At 39.5% G+C, this 23,937-nt stretch overlaps 3 protein-coding genes, 1 long non-coding RNA gene and 2 pseudogenes across 6 annotated transcripts; 2 read left to right on the top strand and 4 right to left on the bottom strand.

Moving 5' to 3' along the window:
* Positions 1-314: 314 nt before the first annotated feature.
* On the bottom strand, positions 315-4,732 carry LOC103931384 (two-component response regulator-like APRR1). The gene is given in 8 exon segments (XM_048589215.1): positions 315-1,653; positions 1,655-1,770; positions 2,008-2,058; positions 2,061-2,097; positions 2,783-2,938; positions 3,393-3,526; positions 3,629-3,790; positions 4,329-4,732. Coding segments are annotated over 8 exon segments (1,689 nt in total). The 5' UTR covers positions 4,525-4,732; the 3' UTR covers positions 315-816.
* Positions 4,733-9,462: 4,730 nt separating this feature from the next.
* LOC103931385 (protein NEN1) lies at positions 9,463-12,476 on the bottom strand. Its single transcript, XM_009340864.3, has 6 exons — positions 12,091-12,476; positions 11,552-11,709; positions 11,336-11,382; positions 11,180-11,243; positions 10,086-10,816; positions 9,463-9,934 (listed from the first exon to the last, which is right to left on the bottom strand). Exons 1-6 carry the CDS (start codon positions 12,371-12,373, stop codon positions 9,700-9,702), a joined length of 1,518 nt encoding a protein of 505 aa, XP_009339139.2. The 5' UTR covers positions 12,374-12,476; the 3' UTR covers positions 9,463-9,699.
* A 469-nt stretch (positions 12,477-12,945) lies between these two features.
* On the bottom strand, positions 12,946-15,042 carry LOC103931386 (annotated as a pseudogene).
* A 504-nt stretch (positions 15,043-15,546) lies between these two features.
* LOC125479802 lies at positions 15,547-17,449 on the top strand (annotated as a pseudogene).
* A 564-nt stretch (positions 17,450-18,013) lies between these two features.
* On the top strand, positions 18,014-18,851 carry LOC125479877. Its single transcript, XR_007260340.1, has 3 exons — positions 18,014-18,119; positions 18,236-18,395; positions 18,718-18,851. It is a non-coding gene; the product is annotated as an uncharacterized LOC125479877 (long non-coding RNA).
* Positions 18,852-20,093: 1,242 nt separating this feature from the next.
* Positions 20,094-23,395, bottom strand: LOC103931387 (ribulose-phosphate 3-epimerase, chloroplastic). Of its 3 annotated transcripts, none has more exons than XM_048590025.1 (10): positions 23,068-23,395; positions 22,563-22,683; positions 22,216-22,356; positions 22,018-22,131; positions 21,614-21,692; positions 21,170-21,279; positions 20,990-21,046; positions 20,716-20,785; positions 20,528-20,621; positions 20,094-20,322 (listed from the first exon to the last, which is right to left on the bottom strand). In XM_048590025.1, the coding sequence occupies exons 1-9, from the start codon at positions 23,184-23,186 to the stop codon at positions 20,572-20,574; spliced, it is 861 nt and encodes a 286-aa protein (XP_048445982.1). In that variant the 5' UTR covers positions 23,187-23,395; the 3' UTR covers positions 20,094-20,322; positions 20,528-20,571. The 3 variants fall into 3 exon arrangements, with proteins under 3 accessions (XP_048445982.1, XP_048445981.1, XP_048445983.1); XM_048590024.1 differs by having other exon boundaries at positions 20,094-20,303; positions 23,068-23,393; XM_048590026.1 differs by having other exon boundaries at positions 20,094-20,303; positions 22,563-22,677; positions 23,068-23,382.
* Between the last annotated feature and the right edge of the window lie 542 nt (positions 23,396-23,937).

Raw genomic sequence — 23,937 nt, 5'->3', positions numbered from 1 at the left:
GTCGAGGTGGTAACCCTAATTTCATTTTATTTGTATTAGCAGCTCCACGGGGTGGATGAAAGTTTCAGCAAGAGTAAGGTGTTGACTGCCATGACGAGGAGTACCGAGCAGGAACAAATGGATTGTCGGCTCCATCATCGGAGTCTTTGCCGTTGCAATCTTGTCTATCCTTTATCTTAAGATTAAGCGCTAGGCGGAGATTGCCAGAAGGACAGGGTAGATCGTGCATCGGGAGAGCACGGAGGCCTCCTTCCGGCAAGTCGCGGATGTCTTTTGTTCTGCAAACTCTACTTTTTACATCGAAGAAAGAAAGAGGCACAAAAAAATCTTCAAAATTTCACAAAAATTAAGGAAACAGAAGAGAAGTATGATATCTCAATCGTCATAAAATTCCATAGGAATAAGAGAAAACACCATTCCTCCTTTTAAGTCATCGTTTAAAACTTCTCCATTGACACATAATTCAAAATCTCAAACTTCTTGACAGAAAGATTCGCAAGTTGAACCCATTTCCCGTTGGATTTTGGACATGGAGATGAACCATGGACGAAAGCTTCCCGACCTCAATAGTTCTACATCGGGTGTCTTTTGGGCTATGTTGTACCTCAGGAAGATGGACACAGGGATACCTTACGATGATCTGATCCTTGATTTTACCGAAATAGAATCAGTAGCTTGAACCCTGAATCAATGGCCTTCAACCCATACGACGATGCACCCAGTATACATTATGCAGGAACTTTCGAAATGAAAGGGATTTAACGCATCCTATGAATTAGATAATTCTCCCATGTAACCAGAGATGACAACTTTCTATCAAGGAGCACCATCTTCCGGGGAGGAATTCCTTGATGCAAGCTCCTCGTCATCCCTTTCATCCTCCTCATCATCTTCAACAGATGCAGGCTCGCCGTTAAGATCCACATTTACACCATTTAACTTCCTCACAAACTGTCCCCGAACACGAGGCCTCCTTTCGGCAAGTTTCTTTCGATTTACATACCTGATCTTTTTATCAAAACACCGCTCCTTTCTTTTCTGCCTAAATTTAATCAATGCTGCCTCCCTTCTGTCAACCTTATTTAGATTCACTTCAGTGGAAGCTGAACTTCCAAATGAGGGCCACGGCTGAGCATTCGGCATTTGCTGACCAGGATGCAAGCATATACTATAATAGGGGAACGAAGCCATCCCATTCATGTGTGGAGGGCAGTGTGGAACATGATTGTATTGTGGCATCATAGCATGATTTTGCATGTCTTGCAGATTATTTTGATAAACTTGGGGTGACGATGACATCATAACTTGATTGACAGCCCCCGGCATATAATATTGATAGGTGGCTTGGGCAGGTAAGCCAGAAAAATCATGTTGAAGTTCATTTCTTGGATGTGCAGGCACTTGAGAGGATCTGTCTTCCTCAAAACTTCTCTGATGTTGAAGTTCCATTGATCCAGACGGGGTACTAGACCTCTCCAACGAAAGAGAATCTGGGATACTATTACCACTTGGCAAGTCATCTCCCTGTGAGTTGCTTTCCCACGCCTCTCCATTTCCATGTACTTGGGGATCATCATCAACCACTTGGTGGGAAACACATTCTTGATGTTTCTCTTCTATCCTCAAATGTTCAGTGGCAATGTCTTCAACATCAGGCAACCATCTGGGAGTTGATTTTAAGTTTGCTTGATTTGACATAGGTAAAGAAGGCAGATGACTCGCCAATGCCAATCTTTAGTTCGCTCTTTCTTGGGGCAGATAAAAACTTTCCTGAATAATATAATCAGAGAAAATGGAAAAGGTTACTTAAGCGGAAAAGATGATAAATGTCATACTGAAAAACTATTCTTCTTGAAGATAGTTTTTGCTTTACTCAGATTAGTGAAGTTGAATTAATGATGCAGCTAAGACACAATAAAGTCCTAGCCATACATGATGGTGTTTCTAGTGAACAAATGTTCAAAACATATGATATAACAAAATTTCTCAATGTCACAAGTGGCTCACCAGTTTGGCGGTCACTTATTCCTGGAACATCAGGCCGAAATTCTGATATATTCTTACTGGAAGCTCCATCGCAGCAGCAACAGCATCAGACTAAAAAATACAATTAATTAATTAACAAGAAGATGATAAAGAAGAAGAAAAGATTCATCTTGAGTCCTAAGTGAGTTTTCAGATTCTAATATCGGTTTCATCTCAAATCTAGTTTAGCATGAGTCGGTTGTTCCAGAGTATATGACGTAGAGGAAAATAGAATAACTGAAAAGATTTGTAATGTGTTAAATTTATATTTCAAGCCATTAAAGTACATTCTAAATGTTTGTGATTGGTTAAAATAAAATCTCAAATGTGCTTTCCCAGATAACACGGCCCTAAAACAGTGGGATCGCACACCTCACATAACTTCATATATGTATGCTTCGGTATTATGCTTAATCTACAGTTCTATTCTCTGACAAGTACTTCATTTAGAATTATGCACTCTTCTAATTCCATGTAAAACCGTTTCCGTAGCTCCCAAATGAAACTCAAAACAACATATAAAGTAGACATTTGACATTTTGCGTGTGTTACATATTAGATCCCTCCCAGACCAATACAACGGTAAAGACTTAACACAGATCCGCCGTCAGTGGAGCTAATGGTCTCACAGTGATGAGTGAACAGATTTTTTAAGGTGCATACACTTAACAATCAATTAACTCTATATTTAATAAATATCTTACATGACGACCAAAAAACCTCATCTTTAAAAAGAAAATAATTAGTATACAGTCACCTTATCTTCCTCAGGAGCTGAGGTTCCTGTCTCTGGATTGCCAGATTTATCATCTGTGTCATCCGAGAATAAAGTAGTACTGTTTGTATTGGATCCGCTCGGGTCTGATATCACCAGATCAACATAATTTATAAGGTTCTTCTCTGCCAGCCCAAGCTGCCAATACAGTAAATAAACAATGATTAGTTACTAATTTGAGAGGATATGGTAGTATCCTAGTGCACATGCATCAGTTAGTGATAAGGAACTTGAAAAAAGAGGTATTACTGATGAACAGACGTGGCCCTTTGAAATAAAGGTTACAAACTTTAGCTTCAGAAGTGAGAAGGCAGGTAATTTGGTTGCATGCTTTCTTCTGAACTATCCAAGATAGTAGATGCACCTAAGAGGATATATAAAGATACTAACAGCCCAAAAGAAACATCAAGTCCTACATGACGATCACTTACTGACTTGCTACCTTGCTAGGCATCCCTATTGTGTTTATTTCTATCAACAAGGATTTTGATAAAGCAAGGGGCAAGAGAAGATTGACTGGTATGGAAGAGGGCTGTGTGGGTAATTACAAGAACAGCTCAGAAACAAAAGCATCAAAGTCATGCAAACAAACCATGCGCCTTCTTCTCCACATGTGTGTCCACAAGTTCAGAAGTTCATTAGTTCGTAAAGGCTTCACAAGATAGTCTGCTGCTCCAAGCTTCAAGCACTTAACAACAGTAGAGACCTCATCTTGTGCCGACATCACTGGCCGAAAAAAGGTTCAGCAGTGAAGTTATGACTACAATTTTCCCTGATAGGAAGTATTTAACATTAAGTGAAAATAGTATTAAGAAAAGACATGCTTACTGATTACAGGAATGCGCCGTAACTCTCTGTCCCGTGTGATGTACTTCAACAATTTCATGCCTTTGCGCATTGGAAGGTCAACTTCGGCAAGTATAAGATCGATATCAGGTCCCTCTGCATTCAATGCATCAATCACCTGTCGAGGAGACTTCACGGAAATAACTGTAAAGCAAAGAAATCAAGAATCAGCAAAGAAATCAAGAGTCAGAATTGAACATACACAACATCTTCAAGCGTTGGCTTCTCATCTTGGCCTTCCTAAACCTTGTCGCACTGTTCAGGTGGCATGTTTAGCATCACTCTTCACAAAAAATTTACTTATTCGAATAAATTCACACCATCTTTCACCTAAACTCTAAGGATTCATTTGGAAACTCGAGAAAGTTAGAAACGATCAAACATCCACAACGACAATCAATTCACATATGGTAATTGGCATCAACTCAGTGCACCTTATCTTTGTAGATTGAAAACAAGAGACACCACAAAGCAACTCTTAACTTCTTTTTTTTCTTACTCAGGTCATCAAAAAGTTAAATTCGGATCAATTCATTTACTGTCTTTCACAGAATTTTCCCTCCATTTTCTTAGCAGCAAACAAGTGATAAGCTTTAACAGTTTCCAAACTTCGAAAACAGAAGATACGATCAAAGTAATGAACTTTTACAAAAATAATAAAATAAATAAAATATGTTCATACCCTGGTAAGAACATTTCACAAGAAGCGTGAAAACCTCTTCCGAACTGGACTGGTTGTTATCGCACAGTAAAATCCTCACTCTGCTCCTGTCGATGAACCCATCAGCACCACCACCACCGCCACCACAACCTCCACCCCCGCCGCCACTGCTACCAGTTTCAAAGTCCCTGTTCAAATTCAGCTCCTTCGGCTCCATATCAAACGCAAAAGCCCCCAAAAACACTCCGATTCTACAAAACCTCCACAATTCCAATCAAAACACTCACCGCTCCATCTCCAAGGCTGCAATCAGAGTCCTAAATTAGGGGTTCTCCGGTCCCCAATCCCTAACTCCTACCGCTGACTCCATTTCTTAGTCAAAACCCCCAAACCCCCGTCCGTACAACCGCAGACTCCACGCGAGCTGAGACTGTCAGATGATCGGAAGGTTCGGAATTTGAGACGAACGCGGAAGAAGCTGATAGAATTAGATAATTAAATAGTAAAAGGAGTTCCGAGTTCGGATCACCGGCCACCGCGGCGCACGTTAGCACCAGCCGAAATCGGTCCGACTCGGCCTCCGAAAAAGAGAGAAAAACCCGAAAAAGAAAAGTTCGCTAGAAAAAGTGGACTTTTAAATAAACTCTCAGTCCACCTATGGCTTCCCTCACCTTCTATATCAATACGGTGGAGGATACACGTAAGGACAGCTTACGTGCAAGTGGGGGTGTAGTGGGCGTAGGATAAAGATGAGCAGAGACGTGGACGATTGGGCGACAGAAAAGAAAAGTGCAAAAAGGCAGGCGTATCTCGGATTAGGACTGTTTGGTGAAGACACTGAGGACTCACTTTTTATTTTTCACTTACAGCGTAGACATGTGAACTGAAGATTTACAGATGGTGTGATTAAAAGATGCGATTATGATATAGAAGTTTAAGGTAAAAGGGATAGAGAAAGACGTCGCTAAGAAAAGATATAGAGCATTTGAAACTGACGAAAAACTTGGTATAAAATCTAACTTAGTAATATTTTAAGATTTATAAAACCGACCTCAAGATAAAATTTTGTTGTTATTTTTCTTATTTTTTGGCTTTTCCAAGAGAAAAAATATGTTAAAGCTGTTTTTATTTTTAGCATTTCTTAAACTGTTTTTATTCCATTTTGGGAAAGTGAAACACATGAAATTTGGCATATGTTTGGCTTTTATTGTCCATGCATTAAATTGGCAATGAATTGATAACTGCTTGAGTTATGGTGGGGATTAAGCTCCAATACGATCATGTAGTTTTAAGCTTAGAAAGTGGATAATCAGACTAGATTATAGATAATTCGACTACATTATAAGATAAGTTGTCGGATCGTATAACAATTGATTAAAATGAACTTAAAATTGTCTAAATTGTTCACACCAGCAGAATAAAACTAAACACGAACTAAATGGTTCGATTTTTACATTAAAAAATATGTAACCCTAGAATGGAATGTTAAAATTTCTCAACTTTTGACGGTAAGAAATTTTCTCAACTATTGTTTAGTTTTCCGCATGAACTAACATGAATAAGAGAATATGTAATATGTTCTGAATGAATATAACCGAATGAAACTAAACTAAACCAATAATTGAATGAATAGTCTGGTTCTATCATACAACTAGTTTAATGCATGAACTGTAATCTTATATTGGTTTAGCGCGGTCTAAGGCCTAAACCGAACCAAAACAAACCCCGAATATTGGGATGGAATGAAGAAGGGGTAGAGCTTGCACTACCTATTTGTTGCAAACAAAAGAAACATTTAACAATTAGAAATTTAGAAGTGGAATTATTATTAGCACTCGAATATTCTTATTATGTACTTTAAAATTTTTATATTTAGAAAGAAAAATATACTTGTAGAGAGTATGTTGTACCTTATTTGGGCCTTACTCTTTAGTCCATGAACTATGTAAAGGGGAGGGAAACCCTAATCCTACAGAGAGGATCCGTCGCCTTTATCGTAGGAGAGCTCTCATTCAAAAACTCTAGCCTCTCCAGAAAATCCTAGTCTCTCTACTCTCTTAAAGGCAACAAGTCTCAATGTAACTCTTATTTAATGAAATCAGATCTTCACCAACGTGGACGTAGTCCCAACTTGAGGTGAATCACGATATATCTTGTGTGTTTTTGTGTTTGTATGATTTTACAGTCGGATCTAAGCTAGCCTAAGATTGACTCAATTTTGTACATCAATAGAGTGCATAATAATTTAAATTCTCTCTCCGTAGTTAGGTTAGTTTAATGTAGACCATTGCTGGAATCATAGAAAACATAAGCAGAATGTCTGCATGTGTATTGCTGGAAACCAGTAGAAAAAGAATCATACAACTTTATGGGAGGGGATGTAGCTGCTAGCCTATACTCTTCTTCTCCAAGATTTTATCTCCACATGCTATTTTACCAAACTGATATCACAAGAAGGTGTCTGTCACATCCCTTACCACATCAAATTTCAAGCACATTAAGCACATTAAGCACATGGATTTCTATCTAAAAAGTTGAAATTACAAAGGACATGATATATTCCAGAACCAACGTACGTAAATCTTTCGCACGCTGAGAATTAGGGGGGACTGGGACCATCTTACAGTACCATGACATGGACGAAGCTGAGCTGCTGCGATTGCCTAACCAGTCACATTTGTAGCTAGCTTTCCTACTTTCCCTGTCGATCGACAAAGCCAACGCGATATGTTACCGTACATGATCAGAAGTTGATCTTGCTAGAATTGCTCAGTTTCCTTCCTATTTATCGGGGAGTTCAGTCCCTCGTCCACTAAGAGCACCAAAATATCTTGCCATTTTACTCCAAGAAAGATAAGATTAATCGGACATTTACGCTAAATGTAGGAGATATGTGCTTTACCATTTGAGCGATAAGTCCCTGGTTCGAACATGTAAGGAAAGGTTTGTTAAGGGCGTTGTCGAAGTATCTATGGTTATCGGTCAATGAACTCTCTACTTCTCAACATTCTGATAGCACATGTTATCTGTCTCATTGTCCAACCAAAATTTATACTATTGAAAGCAGGCGAATACGTGACGGACATTGACGAATTTGCTCACAGCCAATGTTTTAAAAGACGAAGGCGTGAGTGAGACATTTCATGAATAACCCCGCCTATATGAAGGTGTGAGCGAGATGTTTCATGCATAACCCCGCCTATATGAAAATCTTGCAAAAAACTCTTATAAAAAGTGAACAGAAAGGAAGATAGTGGGGTAATAATTATCAGCAAAGTGAGATAATAAATGTCATGAAAATGGGTTAATAAAAAGTATAGAAAAACGAAAAGTAAAGAGAAAGGAAGATAGTGAAGTCATAAATACCAGCAAAGAAGGGGTAATAAATGAGTCACGACAGCAAAGCGGGTAATGAAAAGTTTAGAAAAATGAAAAGGCAAAAAAAGAAAAAAAAGAAAAAAACCCAAGCTATCTTCATCTTATTCGCTAGGCAAACTCTACAACTCAAAAAATTCTAGATTTCTGCAACTTAAAAATGAAAAGATGATGCCTTAGGTGTGCCCCATGAAGCCTAAACGAGTATTTCGCCGGCTCCCACAGAGACAAAAATATTAAAGTCCCGCCTCCAAGACCGCCCAGGCACGCCCCGAGCTGAGTTTTTTAAAGCACTGCTCACAACTCATAAGTTTTAAGTTGCAGAAATTTGTAGCCGATTTCAACTAGTCCATATGATAAAAAATCATGAGCAAGTTTTAAGACGATGAACTGATGATGCTTATATGTAAACATTCAGGCACTTACTATGCAGCTGCTTATTAGGCAGCTTGGCGAGGTAAGCTGGAAACATCATGTCGAATTTCTCTTCTTGGATGCAAACGCACCTGTGAGTATCAGTCTTCCTCGAAATTCTTTTGATGTTGAAGTTTCATTGATACGGGTGGGGAACAAGATCTCTCCAGCGAAAGAGAATCTAGGTCGACACTGGTACTGCTCGGCAAGTCATCTCCTTCTGGGTTCCCATGCCTCTCCACTTCCTTGTACTTGCAGATCATCAACCACTTGGTAACCAAATGCTTGATGTTTCTCTTCCATCCTTGAATGTTCAGCGACATTGTCTCCACTGCGGGCAATACTTGGGAGTTGATTTGAAGTGTGCTTGATTTAGTATGACTATCGAACGCTGATGACTCTCCATTCTTTATTTCACCCTTTTTTGAACGTCCAAAAGAAATTGGTCCCTGCTTGAGTTAAGCTAGAGAGAGAGAGAATCCTCCCTTTCGTAGCAAGAAGAGTCGCTTCATCTAACTCCTCCTTCACAGTGGCCACGGCATGCTCGAAATTGTCCTCTGGCTGCTTCGGATCTATATTATTATCAGCGGCCTCCGTCCCTAAACCTAGAGGTGGCAAATCAAAATATTGGATTGTTAATAGATACCTGTTAAGATCCATTTAGTTGGATTTCAACTTACACCTTCATCACCAATATCAATCTTCCTTCTATATTATGGTGATAAGAAATTAAACGGGTCTTAACGAGTACGCTGTAACAATTCAATGGGTTGATTTGCCACTTACCTCATCAAATTAAGCATATGAATATGAATAGAGCCATACAAAAAACATGCTTAAAACAGGGCAGGGCCTGCATGCAGGAGGAGCCATCTCATAATCCGGTGATCATGCTAAAGAACAAGGATTATGAATTTTGAAGGTTTGATTAAAAGGTCGTTTTTGGCTTTATTAGTATAAAAGTATACCATTTCCTTGCTCACAATCTTAAATCTCAAAGTGGGCCCCATCATTTCACTTTGTTTACAATGATAAGAGAGTTGTCATTTTTACATCCCGTTTTCTCTTACTGCACTCATTTCTGATGTTTTGGTTGTTTGATTATGCTTAAATTATTGAATTTGAATACTGAGACTGATTGCAATACTTATATGTATTTGATACAATTATGATCTAACAATCAGCAGTAACTCAAGCGAATATATATATTAATACAATCACCATCTGACAATCATGATGGTAATTGTATTAAATACATGTAAGCATTATAACCAACTCCTTAAATGCTAGGACAAAATGAAGGATTGCATACTGAGAACAGTTGAGTGCGAAAATCATATTTTCCGTAATAATAACTTCATACTAATAAGATAACTTGATCAAATTGCATAGTCAAAGAACATATATAGTAGCATAACTTTTTAATAACAAAGAATTAACATTAACACATGCTTGAATTACATGTCACAATCATCAGCATCCCCTAATTTCCACTTTTATTTATGAAATTGAAAAACTAATCTTCTGAATATGTCAATCTACTTGGCCAGATTTACAGAGTAACTTCCCCCCATCAAACAAATCGGAGATCCAAATTCATCTGTCAATTGGAATGAAGAATCAATTTCTTTGCCACCAACCTAATGCCTGCTCTCTGCTGATAGTCGTAGGGATCCAAGGAGAAGAACGCATCCATTAAAGTCCCTGGTTTGAAAAGGGTGCTAAGTTCTGAAGCATCAAACTTGGTGAAGACGAGCCTCTGCTCGGTGCCCGAAGGCTCTTTCTGATATATCTCTGTGGCGTATAATGCAATATCCCCACATACTGCTGTCGGTATACTGCAGAAACAAATTATACAAAGAAACAGTACATAATCAGATGAGTCCTCCTTTTGAGTAGCTAATAAACTGCAGTAATATTGTGTTTTCTTATGTGTGTGTGTGTGTGTGTGTGTGAGAGAGAGAGAGAGAGGGAGAGAGAGAAACTTACTGTAATCTCACTGTAGGACAGTTATAGAAACCCTCGTTTCGGATCACAGCAGGCCTCCATTCGGAGCTGCTACCAGAATCCATAGACAACTTTTGTGCAATGCCATCACATGCATCAAGAACTTTGCACAAACTTGGTGATGCGTAACCAACAATATTCAATCGTGGCCGGCCAGCATGATCAAAATACTTTTCATTGATTCCAAACCGCAATTTCATATGCCTACAGCAAATCTGCAAAGTTACATCTTTGTGTAACAACTTTATCCTCTGACTACCGCGATACAACGGAACAAGGGAAGCACAGATAGAAGGAATGGAAACTTCATCAGGCTGTAAAAACTCCACAGTGCCATTGGAGCTCCCCAATGCAGCAGGTGGAGAACTCTCAACAGACTCTTGCACACGTATTTCTCTCAATGTGATGTCTGGATGATTCAACTCTTTCATCACTTCATCTCTAAGTGGGCCCATGTCAAAGAGATCTGGTCGAGCTGTGCTCGATTCAACTAGATCAGAGACTTCTTCGGTATTGTTATCCCTAAGAGATGTTATTGGATGATTCTCCCCTGTTCTTTGATTTGTAGAAGATAACATCTGACCATTCTCATGCTGAGTATTCATGTTTAAGCGAGCCCCCTTAGCAGAAGATTTCCCATCACTACAACTTCTTGTGATAGCATTTGGAGAAACCCAACTGTTCTCCGTGAATACGTCTGGAAGGCTTGACTCCTGTGAGTAGATCAGACTATAGTTATGTTCTTACTTTTGATATATTTTGTTGAGCGAGCAGCTCAGCTTGAGCTTCAAAAGGTCTAACTCTAAGGATGCGAACCAAGTTCTGTTTTAAGAATACTAGTCTTATGTCTAATTTCGAGCCTCATACCGTGCATTATGACCCTTATAAATAAAGAAACTACAAATTTCAAAATAGAAAATAAAATACAACTGATTTATAATCTAACATGGTAACACCCCGCCCCTTCACGTGTGAGCTCCTCACCACCATTAGAAAACCAACATGAAATTCAATATAAATGCTTTATTATTCAAGAATGAATGGGTTCACCATTCCTTTCAAAATCAAATCATTACCAAGAATAAAACGGTTGCACAGTATTTCAGAACTTCAAGATTCATTCGAACATCATCCAAACTCCTGACAAACCATTACATAAAAGATTAGTCCAAGGAAACCAAATTGAAGGCAAGAGTAATTAGTTTAAACTAGAAGTATGTTTCCAGAAATACCTGTGTTTCTGCTGTCCAAGCCCGAAATAGGTTGCAAGAGTGGCCATCTGCGTAAAATAATACATGTCATGTATGTATAAACGATTAACATTCACCAAAATCACAATTCCATATTTCTTTTTGTCCTTTAAATATGGATTTGAATAATTTAACGAACTTATTCGGATCAAAATCTAACCAGTAACATTTACCAACAGATGGAGAGAAAATAAATACCTTCATGTTACCAGCTCTCCTTCCGAACCGCTGTGTCAACAATGCCAAGGAATCAATTGTACCTTTCGGTTCTGGAGCAGGCCGACCAATTTGTGCGAAAGCCTCCCGAATCCGAGCACAATCAAACCTCAGAATGTTGTGACCAGCCCATATACGTCCTATACAAGAAAACCATAAAATCAAATTCCACTCATCAAAACTGAAAATCAACCAAAATTCTTCATACCATTAATGAAATATGAATCTCAAATTATCCATCATCGCCAACAGCCACAGAAATGAAATCCAAAGCAACCCACAAAAATCAAATTGAGCTAATTTACTTGCATTGCAGCTAATTTCCTTCCATTTCTCGGCAACCAAACACACAATCAACCATAAATATCAAACCTTCATGTTAAAATTCAAATCATTCGTACAAAATTAAAATAAAAGTCCAAAATTTAGCTTCTTTTCTTCCCTCAATTTTCTCGGCAGCCAAACACCCAAACGCATAGAGTTAAACTGAGCAAAGCAAAAACTAAAGGCAAGGAACTAACCGTGGAGAATGTCGTAGACCTTATCGGCGATGTCTTGAAAAGAAGGGGCGGCGACGACGGCGTCGCGGGTAATGCCGTTGCAGCGCACGGACAAGGAGTTGATGGCGGAGAGGTCGGCGGGTCGGACCAGGGTGGAGTAGCTGTCGAGCTCCACCAGCTTCCTAGGGCAAACGAGAATCGACCCGAATTCCAAGATGGCGAAGCCCTGCCGGGGTCGCGTCGGCACCGTCGTCTCCACGTCGAAGAAGGCTATTTCGAACCGGTCCTCGCTCCGACTCGCCATTTTTTATCTTCAGCGGTTCAAGGGTTTTGTTTTGGTGTGCAAATAATAACCCGCCAAGCCAAAACCCAAGCCTCCCGCTCGTATATAAACTAGCTGTACAACATGGCCCTTGCTTCCTTGCTAAGTTTTGGTTTTATTGAAGTTTGGGCAAATCTAAAAAGTGACATGGGGATAAATTCTTCTGTCCGTTCAGAGGATGACTTCGTCCATTTATCTACATATGCTAAAGGGTTTTTTTTGAGTTGAGACCATTTTCGAAACTTATTGTCCATAGTTCAAGGATCAGTAAATTTAAACTGTTCAAATTAAACTCGATAGTCTCATTAACTCATTTCACTGGTCTACCTTACACAAATCAAGGATTCAAATCTCTCTCTCTTGAACGGTTCAGATTTGATGGTTCTTAGGCTCTAAATAGTGAGGTAGAAAGAGAATCTTAACTCCTTATGTATATAAAGTTTTGTTTTTACGATTTTAATGAAATTCATTTGTATACGTGTCCGACTACGATTTGCTAAAAACTTTGGTCTTGCATGCATGAATAAAGGTAGGTAATATGAGTAAAGAAGCAATAGGGGAATGCAGTTTTGGTATCTAGTTCCTTGCCTTGGTGTGTGACCAAAGCTTGATACAAAACCCTAATTGCAAAGCCACATGTAGCCTTGTCCCATCTCCCACGTCTAGTTGCATTCTTTGTACTGCAACCCCACTAATTACAAATACAAAGAATGGTAAATCTATTTAATTTACAAAGAGTTTTAACTTTATAGGGTAAAAATGCTCTAGAGAAAGTTGAGGACATGCTTCTGTTCTGAGAAACGGGACATTGAGGTGGCAATGTCTCAAATCTATCACGCATCGTCATGTATTTTAAGTTTTCCATGCAGCGCTCCCGTTTCATGCAAGCCCTTTGAGCTTCTGTCGGATTTACCCTTCCAGTCTTAGGGAAGCTAAGGATTTTCTCTTTTCCTATTCTTCAATATGGAAAAGCACATCTGATATGTCTGGTTTGGTGATCTCACCAAGCATCTCGTAAATCAAAGATTCATCCTTATGGGTCCTATCACCTGCCACAAAACTATGAACAGCTCCATTCACTTGAACCCAACTTCGACCCGGGGGCTTTTTCGCGCCCATCTTAACCATTTTCTGTCTCACAGAAGCAACATCTAGCCATCTTTTAGCGGAGGCATACACGTTTGACAAGAGCACAAGATATCCTGCAGCCTGGTCAGGGTCAAGTGTAACTGTTAATTTTTGAGCCACTTTTGATGCAAGTTCAGCATGCTTGTGAAGCCTACAACCGCCAAGGAGCGCACCCCAAACAGCTTCGTTTGGATTCATAGGCATACTCTCCACAAGCGTATGCGCTTCATCTAGAAAACCTGCTCGGCTCAAGAGATCAACCATGCACCCATAGTGCTCAATCCTCGGGGTGAGTCCACAAGATTGGGTCATGAACTTGAAAAGCTGGCGGCCCTCCTCAACTAATCCAGCATGGCTACAAGCACACAGGACACCAATGAAAGTGATTTCATCAGGTCTTACATAATCAACTCCCGAACTTAGCATCAACTGAAAGATACGAAGAGCTTCCTCCCCACGACCTTGTTTTGCAAATCCAACGATGATGCTGGTCCATGAGACAGTGCTTCTTCTTGGCATCTGCTTGAATAACTTATAGGCATCATCAATTAAACCGCAGCTGGCATACATGTGTATGAGTGCATTGTACAGAGTCACCAACCGCGGCTGTGACTTCATCCACAATTGCTCTTCGATGTACCAGTGAATCCACCTTCCCAGTTTCAAGTCCCCTATTTCGGCACAGGCTGATAATGCTGCCACTAGCGCCACCTGATCCAGTTCCACACCGGCCCTCCTCATCTGACCAAACAAAGACAAAGCTTGCTTACACCTCCCACTCTGAGCACACCCCGCAATCATGGTGGTCCATGAAACAACATTCCTCTCCGGCATCTCGTCAAAAATCCTCTGCGCCCCGTCAACATCCCGACACCTTATATACCCCACAAGCAGCGAATTCCAACTCACAACACTCCTCTCACGCATACCATCAAACACCCGGCGTGCATACTCGACACCACCACCCCGACCCTCCACCCGTCGCATACAAATTAACCAAACTCGTCTGAACAAACAAATTGGAAACAAACCCACTTCCCAAAACCCTCCCGTGCACCTGTTCCCCTTCTCTCACCAACCCCGACCTCGCACAAGCACTAAGAACATACGAATAAGTAAACCCATCAGCCTCCGCCTCCGAACCCACCAGCCGTTTATACAATTCAACAGATTTCCGCGGAGTTTCGCTCCGAGCGTGGCCTCTTATCATCTGGTTCCACACAGTAGTACTTGGGTTTTCGACATTTTTGAAAACTTTGTGGGCGTGATCGAGACACCCAGAAGCAACGTAGAGTGATAAAATCCGAACAAGAATGTAGCTTTTTTGTGTGAGTCCGTGAATTGTTATTTGGGTGTGAATTTGGGTAAGTTTTTTGATCGAGTTGCAGCTCTGTAGTAGAGAGAAGAGGCGTTGTTGCAGAGCTCTGAGGGTTGTGGGGTTGGCGGGAAGGGGTTCCTCAACTAACATTTGAAACCCTTCTGTTTTGTGAAAGCAAAGCAAAAACAAGGGCATGTAATTAACATTTTGCAAAAATACTTTTCCGTTCTGCATGCAAAAACATGTTACAACCTGCTGGTAATATTAGGTAGACTAAATTTGTAGATAAAATTTACAAATTAAATGAGTGTCACAAATAGAAATGAGCACGTTTATCAACGTTTAAGTAATGATCTAATCATCAACTTTTATGTCATTTAGACCATGTTGTATTGTTATTTATCTAGTTACGTCAATACACACAACAAAATTAGCACAAGAGTAATATATGTGAAGCTCCTTTTTCGTCATTGTAGTTTCAACTGTGTCAATTCAAGTTTTGTAGTTTATTTGATTACATCAGTACATCTAACAAAATTAGCACGTAATTGGCACAAAATTAGCACTTCAATCTCAATACAGGATAAATATTCATAATCACTTGAGTTACAAGTTCATTGTAAATCGTGATATTTAAAATGTAATACTCATAACTGGCAAACCTTTAACTTTAACTCTAAGCATACGTGAATAAGTCAGTTACCGATATCAATGTCTCGAAGATCTCTTGCACCTAAGTTCAAATCTCCCTCCTCCCGTGAGTCTTAAGAATATTGTTCAACACTTGAAACTATAGGGACGAAGCGACACTCTCATGAAGCAATTCTTCCGTCCAAAACACACACTCGTCTTCACCTCCTCCACTTCCACTTCCACTACCACCATATCAAGACCATTTTCTTCTTCCTCGTCTTCTCCGGCATCCGATTCCAGGAGCACCATTTGCAACCCGAGCACTGGAGCTCTTCAACTCTGCTGCGGCAAAACAAGGGTAGCGAATCCATCTCCGTGGTTTCATCTTCCGAAAACCCAACTCCACACAGACCTCAAACCGCCGAAAGCAAACCAGACCCTTAAGAGATACCTTAATCCAACTCCGCCACCAAAGCACTCTTGCTGTTCCGAGACATACTGCGTAAAAGTCCGTCCACAACGGATAGCTACGCTCTCTTGTTTGTCATCAAAGCTTGCAACCAAAAGTCCGTCTCGAGGGAACGCAACTGCATGCCCTTGTGCTTAAATATGGATTTGAATCCATATTTTACCTGCAAACATCTCTTATGAACATGTATTCTGCTGCAGGTGATGCTGTGAATGCACGCCTGGTGTTTGATGAAATACCCTCCAAGAATGTAGTTTGCTGGACCACATTGGTTTCTGCTTATGTCGACAACCAGAGGCCTAACGAAGATCTTCAGCTGTTCAGGCAGATGCAGATGCACAACGTGGAACCTGATCAAGTTACATTGATGGTCGCTCTCTCAGCGTGCGCTGATCTTGGAGTGTTAGAAATGGGAGAGTGGATTAACGCTTATGTCTGTCATAAGTATGGGTTTGATACAGATTTATGCTTGAACAATGCGCTTGTCAACATGTATGCGAAATGTGGGGACATTGGAACCGCGAGGAGATTGTTCGATAACATACGAGAGAAGGATGTTATGACATGGACATAGATGATTGTGGGGGCATGCACTACATGGACAAGCAGAAGAAGCGCTTACCCTTTTCGGACGAATGAAAGAAGCAAGTAAAAACACCAGGAAGAACAAGAAGAATAGTGAGTTTGGAAGCGCTTTAGTTGTCCCTAACGATGTTACTTTCATAGGAGTTTTGATGGCTTGCAGCCACACAAGGATGATGGAGGAAGGGAAGCGGCATTTCAGAAGCATGAGCCAAGAATACGGTTTGAAACCCCGCGAAGCTCATTTTGGGTGCATGGTGGATCTGTTCTGCCGAGCTGGGCTCTTACAAGAAGCTTATGACTTTACCCTGAAGATGGCAGGGCCTTCAAATGCAGTGGTGTGGAGGACATTGTTTGGTGCGTGCAGCCTCCACGGAGACATTAAACTTGGCTCACAAGTTAGGGTAAAGTTGCTTGAGTTAGAGCCTAGTTGTGTTGGCGATGATGTTGCTTTGTCCAACATCTATGCTGCCAAAGGCATGTGGGATAGTAAGATGATTGTTAGAGATCAAATGAAGCAATGAAGGTCGCCGGGTTGCAGTTTGATTGAGGTGGGAAGGAGTATCAGTGAATTCGTTTCGGCCAATGTCGACCACCCTTTAAGGACTGAAATTTATCAGATTCTTCGGCAGTTGATTGCAAGTATAACAGGTTATGGCTACTATCCGGAGCTTTCGAGCCTAAACGAGTGTTGAAGGGAGAGAACAAAGGTTTAAAGCATTTGTACTATAATACCATATGGTTTAAAGCATCCTTTGCACTCTTCATTCTCAAGTCACCCACAAAAAACTTTCATACGGCATGAAGTTCTGTAAATTGGTAAAACGGTGAATTGAAAATGAATTCCTCATCTGTTGAGGAGTCAAGTTAATTTTTTTTTTTTAAATCTAAACTACTTATTAATAAAATCTTCTTGTCTATCAAAAGAGAGTGAAAATATAATTCCATATTAATACGATAAAATAAAGTCATAAATAGTAATGTAATTTTGCACAAACTGAATTTTACTGATTATTTCTTCCCTCATCATCATAGCACATATTTTAACTTTTCAAAATTAAAAATAAAAATAAAAATCTCTTTCCGCTCTCGCGTTTCCTCTCTCTCAGCCCCTCTCTCTTTCGCATTTAGCTCCAACTTTTCTCTCCCTAATTTTTAAAAAAAATCCGTGCAATTAAAGTTTCCAATTCCATTATTTACAGAAATGGTATTTTCCCAAATATTTAATCTTTTTTAATCACCCTGTTTCCTGTACTTTCCGTACAACTTGTTCTCTGCAGCAGCAGCAGCAAAAAGCCCCCTTTGTTTATTTTTGAAGGGTGTTCTAATTTATTGAAATAATTTTTTGTTGATTTTTTTATGTGATCAATTATTTTGGTTGAATTATAAGTGCCCCAATGTGGAAATTGATAATTTTAAATATCTAGATAATTGATGTTATTGTTCCCATAAATTCAACGTTGCTAATAATTGATGTTTTTTTTTTTAAAAAAATTAATGGAGTTTGATATGCATGTTTACATTTTTTTTTTTTCTTGCGGCTGGATTTTTCCCAGGAGGTATTGCTGTTGCTTTAGCTGGGAAGGCTTCTGATAGAGGTATTGCTAGTGCATCTTACCAATCTTATTGTTTTGTAAGTTAATGATGAAACAAGTTTGGTGATAAAAAATGTGATATTCCTCTGTGCAATTGCTTTTTATCTGGTTTTATGAAGCTGGAATGAGCAGGTTACCCTTGCTAATCTTCGTCGTGATGTCCATGGAGGAGCGGAAACCAGAGGGCTGCCAAGGGATATTCTGAAGAAACTACCATCTCGTGTGATCTTGAAGGATACCAAGGCAGCTCGGGGTTGCTGTTGTACGACATGTTTGCAGGTCGTAACTCTTTCTAAGGGGACTTGAACTATTTGTCCGTTTTACTTTTAAAATGTTTGTGATAAAATAGATGGATACATTCACATATTTGGAAGATTAATCTGTGGTAACTGGTTAATCAATACTCGAATCTTAATATTGTTTTCGCTGATGGCGGAAAGCAATCATGTTTATGAATTGGGGTGTGGGTTCAATCCCCCTGCCTCCTAAGAACTAATAATTTAACTCACTAATACTATCGTTTGTCAACGAAAAAATCACTTGTTTTCAACTCAAAAGGGCACTATCTGAAATCATAACAACAATAATGTGGTTTCTGCAGGATGTTGAATAAGGAGAAATTGCGAGGACGCTGCCCGTGTCAGCATACGTTTCACTTGGCGTGCGTGGAAAAGTGGCTCAGCAGACATGGTTCGTGCCCTTTATGCCGGCGAGATTTGTGAACGAAACACAGGTTGATTTAAAAAAAAAAAATAATAATAATAATAATGAAAAGAGCTTGAAAACTTTGAGTTTTAATTAAAATGACAAAAAAGTGTTGGAAGTGATTGTACCAAGAGTGACTTTTTAGAGTAAAAATATCATTTTTTGTTAAAGTGAACAGTACCGGGAGTGTTTCGTTAAACTCTCAAGTTTTTATCCCCTTACTGTTTATGTAAATTCAGGTTTTGTATTTGTGTAAACCGTAAATAGCTTAGTCATATTTTGTGGTGAGTTTTGAAGATGTTCTTGTGTATTTGCTCCCTGAGATGCACCGGATAGCGAACAAGAATATTTTATATAAGAAAATTGAACAAGAAAATTTTAGAAATATAATAAACTGAATCTTTTGGCATGTGTGATGAATATTCCTTTTCTAATCGTTGAATTGAATCGAGAACGAGGTCCTGTGTTTGATTCTCTCGAGTTCGTGTGTTTGATTTTGTTAGATCAGGGTATCTTCTCTATCTCTACCATATGATAAACTTGTTTGTTGCTGCATCCATCTGAGATTCCCTAACATGTAATTGATGTCTCATCTGCTCAATATGTTGATTTAATTATCATAAAACATTTCATGAATTCATTTGCATTGGACCATCAAAATATCCTCAGCAACTCATCTTGTTGGAAGCATTGTACACGATAATAATAAGAAAGAGGCTGAAATATTTTGGTTAGTCTTCTCGGCCCTTAGTAAGGTGTATAGCAATTAACGAAGTCACTAACTGATTCTCAAAGATTTTCTCCAGTATTCATCCGGATTCGAGTGATGTTTACCTTTCCATTTTCGACTCCTTTGGGCCCTCAAAGTCCAATTGGCTCATGGCCATTGTACGTCCGTTGGACGGAGAATTCTGAGGTACGGGTGGCCATACCACCTCACTCCGTCCCACCCACTCCTTGATCCAGCGTGAGGAGTCGTGATTGAACAATCACGTGGTACGGACATCCAGACTAAAGAACGTCTCCTACTGAACGGTTTATATATATTAAAGGAGGGAGGACTCGAGCATTGGACTTCGGGGTAAGGATACTCCTCTTAATTACTTAAGCTACAAACTCTTGCAGATAATGATTGAAACTGCTTTTAAACATTTTCATCAAAAGCGCTTTCAGTCATTTTAAAAGCACTTCCAAACGAGCCCAAATATTTAAACAACAGTTTGTTTGATTTTAGACTGGATAAGGAAAACGACCAAAGCAAGAACAGCGAAGGAAGACAAGAAAAATGCTTCATTAAGATTGGAATGATCTGTTACATACATAGCCAAGGAAATGGTACAGAACCTATGTGTCCCAGGCGAACCGCAGACTTGTTGCTTATCAGTTTCTCTGCATTCTTTAATACAAGAGATATTGCACAAACCGAAAGGACATCCGAGGAGAAGATGTGATGAGTATGCTTCCTAGGTCGTACGTAAATTTCTGCAAAGATGTAGATTAACTTAGTTGGGTTAGTCGTAAAAATTTTCAGAACAAAACCAAACTCGTGCCTCAAATAGCCGTTCATCATGTGCAGAAATTCAAGTCCATCAACCAGATGAATTTCAAGAAGGCAACTTATGCAGCTCGTCAGTGAAATGACTCAAAAGAAAATGCTAGTAGGTTTTCGTATATCAGAAACTCGAATGAGCGAGAAGATGGCTTACATGGCAATGATGAAAAGAAACAACACGATCATTTGGAGGTCATTTCACACTGCAACTGCTACAGGCCTTTTGCTGGTCTTGATTCCTTTAATAGCTGCAATATTGAAAATAAAAGCCAATGTTAAGATGCAAGTTAATTAGCTCGTCTGGACTAATAATATAGGTTCTGAAATCTGTGTGATCCGTACCTTCAGCGTAATCTTTAGCTCCAAAGACAGCAGAACCAGCAACAAGAGCATTAGCTCCGGCCTCAATAACCTGCCATGACAGAAAATGTTTGAAACCGGATTCTTACATCCTAAATCGTGCAACTATTTTCACACTCAACGAATGTGTTTGGGTTCCATTAATCAACACGACTAATTTGTTCTTTTTGTTGATATAGTTACATCCTAGGAAAGCTCTCAGCACAACACGTGTCAAATTTTTTATAACGGGTACATTGAAACTTGGTCCACATACCTTGTACGCATTTGCTGGACCAACTCCGCCATCCACTTCAATCCATGGGTTCACTCCCTGCAGTAATAACAAGCAAAACTGTGAATACCTCTTGCATTCAGATAAAGTGTCTGAACAGAATCCCACAGCGGGAGAGAGGGAGAGAGAGAGAGATTGAATCAAGGTGAATTGGGATTATACTTTCTCCACACACAGTCTTCTCAAGTCCGCAATTTTCTTCACTTGGCTTTCTATGAAGCTCTGCCCACCAAAGCCAGGGTTTACCGACATAATCAAGACCAGATCGACCACTGAATCATGAAAAAGAAAGTCAATATCACCCCATTTCACGAGATGATATATCAGATGAGTTAACAATAAGCAACAATCGTCTTTTCTTTTTGTACTCTCCCTTCCCATGCATTAACTCATCATGTAAAATGCAAAATTGATTGAGAACAGGAGTATTCTGGCAGAATTTCAAATATAAGTTGGCCTTTGTGATCCCATACAAGTAAAATACACCACATAGGGGGACGATCCTTGGCCATATAATATCACTAAGAATCAATTTTATAAAGCACTACCATGATTATATTCCCCAAATGAATCAGAACGTATATAATATCCAAAAGAGAAACTCACCATCGAGAATATACTCAATTGCCGTTAGAGGGGTGCCAGGGTTGAGCACAACTCCAGCTTTAGCTCCCAGACTCTTTATCTGAATTACAACAAAAGGATAGGATTACTAAAATGAACTCATGGTACAAACCGTATTATTTTCTGGTAATACTTTCACGATTGCAAGGATAAGCTTAAATGCGTTCTCTTGAAAAAGGAAAACAACTAAATTGGATCGTGTAGCCCTAGCTTTGCTTCACCATCTATGTATATCATGCTTCTTCACTTCTCACAACCACAGGAATATTACATCCCATGAATTCGTAGTAGAGACAAGATAACACAAACCAAATTCAGAACAGGTAACGCAGCTGCATCAGTTGTTTAACAAGTATGCCATCACAAGGATATGAGGGAAACCTTACCTGATTAACTGAACGGTGTAAATGGATGGTGGAAGATTGTTCAGCATGAACACTGACTATGTCTGCTCCAGCTTTGATAAAATCTGGCACTCGCTGGTCAGGCTCCATGATCATCTGCAGCGCTTCAATTTCACATTAGCCATTGCTCTTTATTCAAAGCCTATCTAATAGATACCAAAACAGGAGAACGAAAAATACCAGATGCACGTCCAAAGGAAGGTCTGTCACAGGGCGCAAAGCATCAACCACAAGAGGTCCAATGGTAATATTTGGAACAAAACGGCCATCCATCACATCGACATGAATCCAGTCACAACCTGCCAACTCTACAGCTTTTACCTAGATAAAGTGAGAGTCAAACTCTAATGCTAAGAGTTTCAATCTTATATTTCAACAATGGAAAATCTGATGCAACAATTTTTAAACGATGTTTTTGCAGTAAAACATAATACAAACATTTCAAGGTTTACATAATCTATGTTTTCACCTATAATCCAGAAACCGAAAAAGCAATATATGCTGACAAAGATTGAAAAAAATAGAACCTGCTCTCCCAACTTGGCAAAGTTAGCAGAAAGAATAGATGGTGAAACAATGATGTCACTTTTCGAGAATTTATCAACCCGAGATGAAGCCTTCACCACAGTCCTACATCTCCTCCTAAAACCGAAACGATAACAGAAGCAACATCAGAAATGCAAATGATCATTCTTTTCCTTCTTCCGGATAATTATTTGCACTTCAAGTTCAGCCAAGCTTAATTGCAACACATCAGGCACAAATTTCAAATACCAATTCACTGAATTCAATGACCATAACATCCATTCGAGCAAAGAACTTTGCTTTTCACAAACAAAGTCAAATGAATACACTCCCACGATTTCCCATCTCAAATTTCCAACAATTTCTTAACGTTGCACTACTTTCCTCAGCTGGGTTTCATCCGAAAGCACGATTTTTTTCTATCCTAGAACTGAAAACCCGATAAACAAAACCAAACCCAAATGGAATTCAAACGAAACAACGTTAGCCAAATCAAAAAAACAATACCTTGTGAAGGTAAGAGAAGTGGGTTCAGAAACAGATGGTTTTTGAAGCTTAAGACCTCCGCCGAGTCCGCTGATCTGCTGGGACTTGAGAGTTGACGAACAAAGTGAAGCAGCCGACATCCTTCCCTTCTCCGAATCTCTGTCTCTCTGGCTTCAACGGTAAGCTGGTGGCGCAGTGAGAGAGAAAGGTTTGGTCTTTTGTTTTTCTGTGTTCAATTTCCTTCCCACCGATCTTTCAGCAGAGAGGATTGAAAAATCTCGGAGAAATTTAGGAAATAAAAACGTGTGGCCGACACGTGTAGTTCGCGGTTTTTGTTGGGGATTTTCTTATCTGCAATGGTTGGCGCTCTATTGTGCTTGCGTGTGATTGTGTAAACTTGCAAGTGGGCAAAGGCAGTTTGTTAACGTTTGTTAAAGTGGCTCTTGAAGTAAAGTAGAGGCCTTTTTGCCTACGTGGGGATTTATGGCTTAGTTTATTGGAGCGAGATGTACTTTGGAATTCTGTGTTTGGAGCTTGTGAACTGAAAGATTCAGACCATTCAATTTCAATTTTACTGTTCCTATTAACACATCTCACCAGCCCACATTTTGAAAAAATGAATGACCGACGATTTGGATCTCTCGGTCCAGAATTCCAGACACAAAGATCCAGAGTGAATCTCATTCCTAGTTTGTTAACATTAGTCCACTCATTTCTTAGGTTGTTTCATAACTGTTTCGCATGTCAATTTGGACTTGACCATTTCAATTACATCGAGTTATAGGGTTGTAGTTTGTGTTAAAATTTTTTGAGTTTAGTGGAAGAGTAAACTATCAAAATTTATCCGATTTTTCCTCTGAACTTCTTATTTAGAAAATTAAAGACTCAAAT

This window comes from the organism of the source record quoted next, unplaced genomic scaffold (assembly GCF_019419815.1).
Source record: "Pyrus x bretschneideri cultivar Hongxiangsu unplaced genomic scaffold, Pyrus_bretschneideri_v1 Contig3, whole genome shotgun sequence".
Lineage (NCBI taxonomy): Eukaryota > Viridiplantae > Streptophyta > Magnoliopsida > Rosales > Rosaceae > Pyrus > Pyrus x bretschneideri.
The sequence above is the reverse complement of the archived record's forward strand: the minus strand, read 5'-3'. Positions and strand labels throughout refer to the sequence as shown.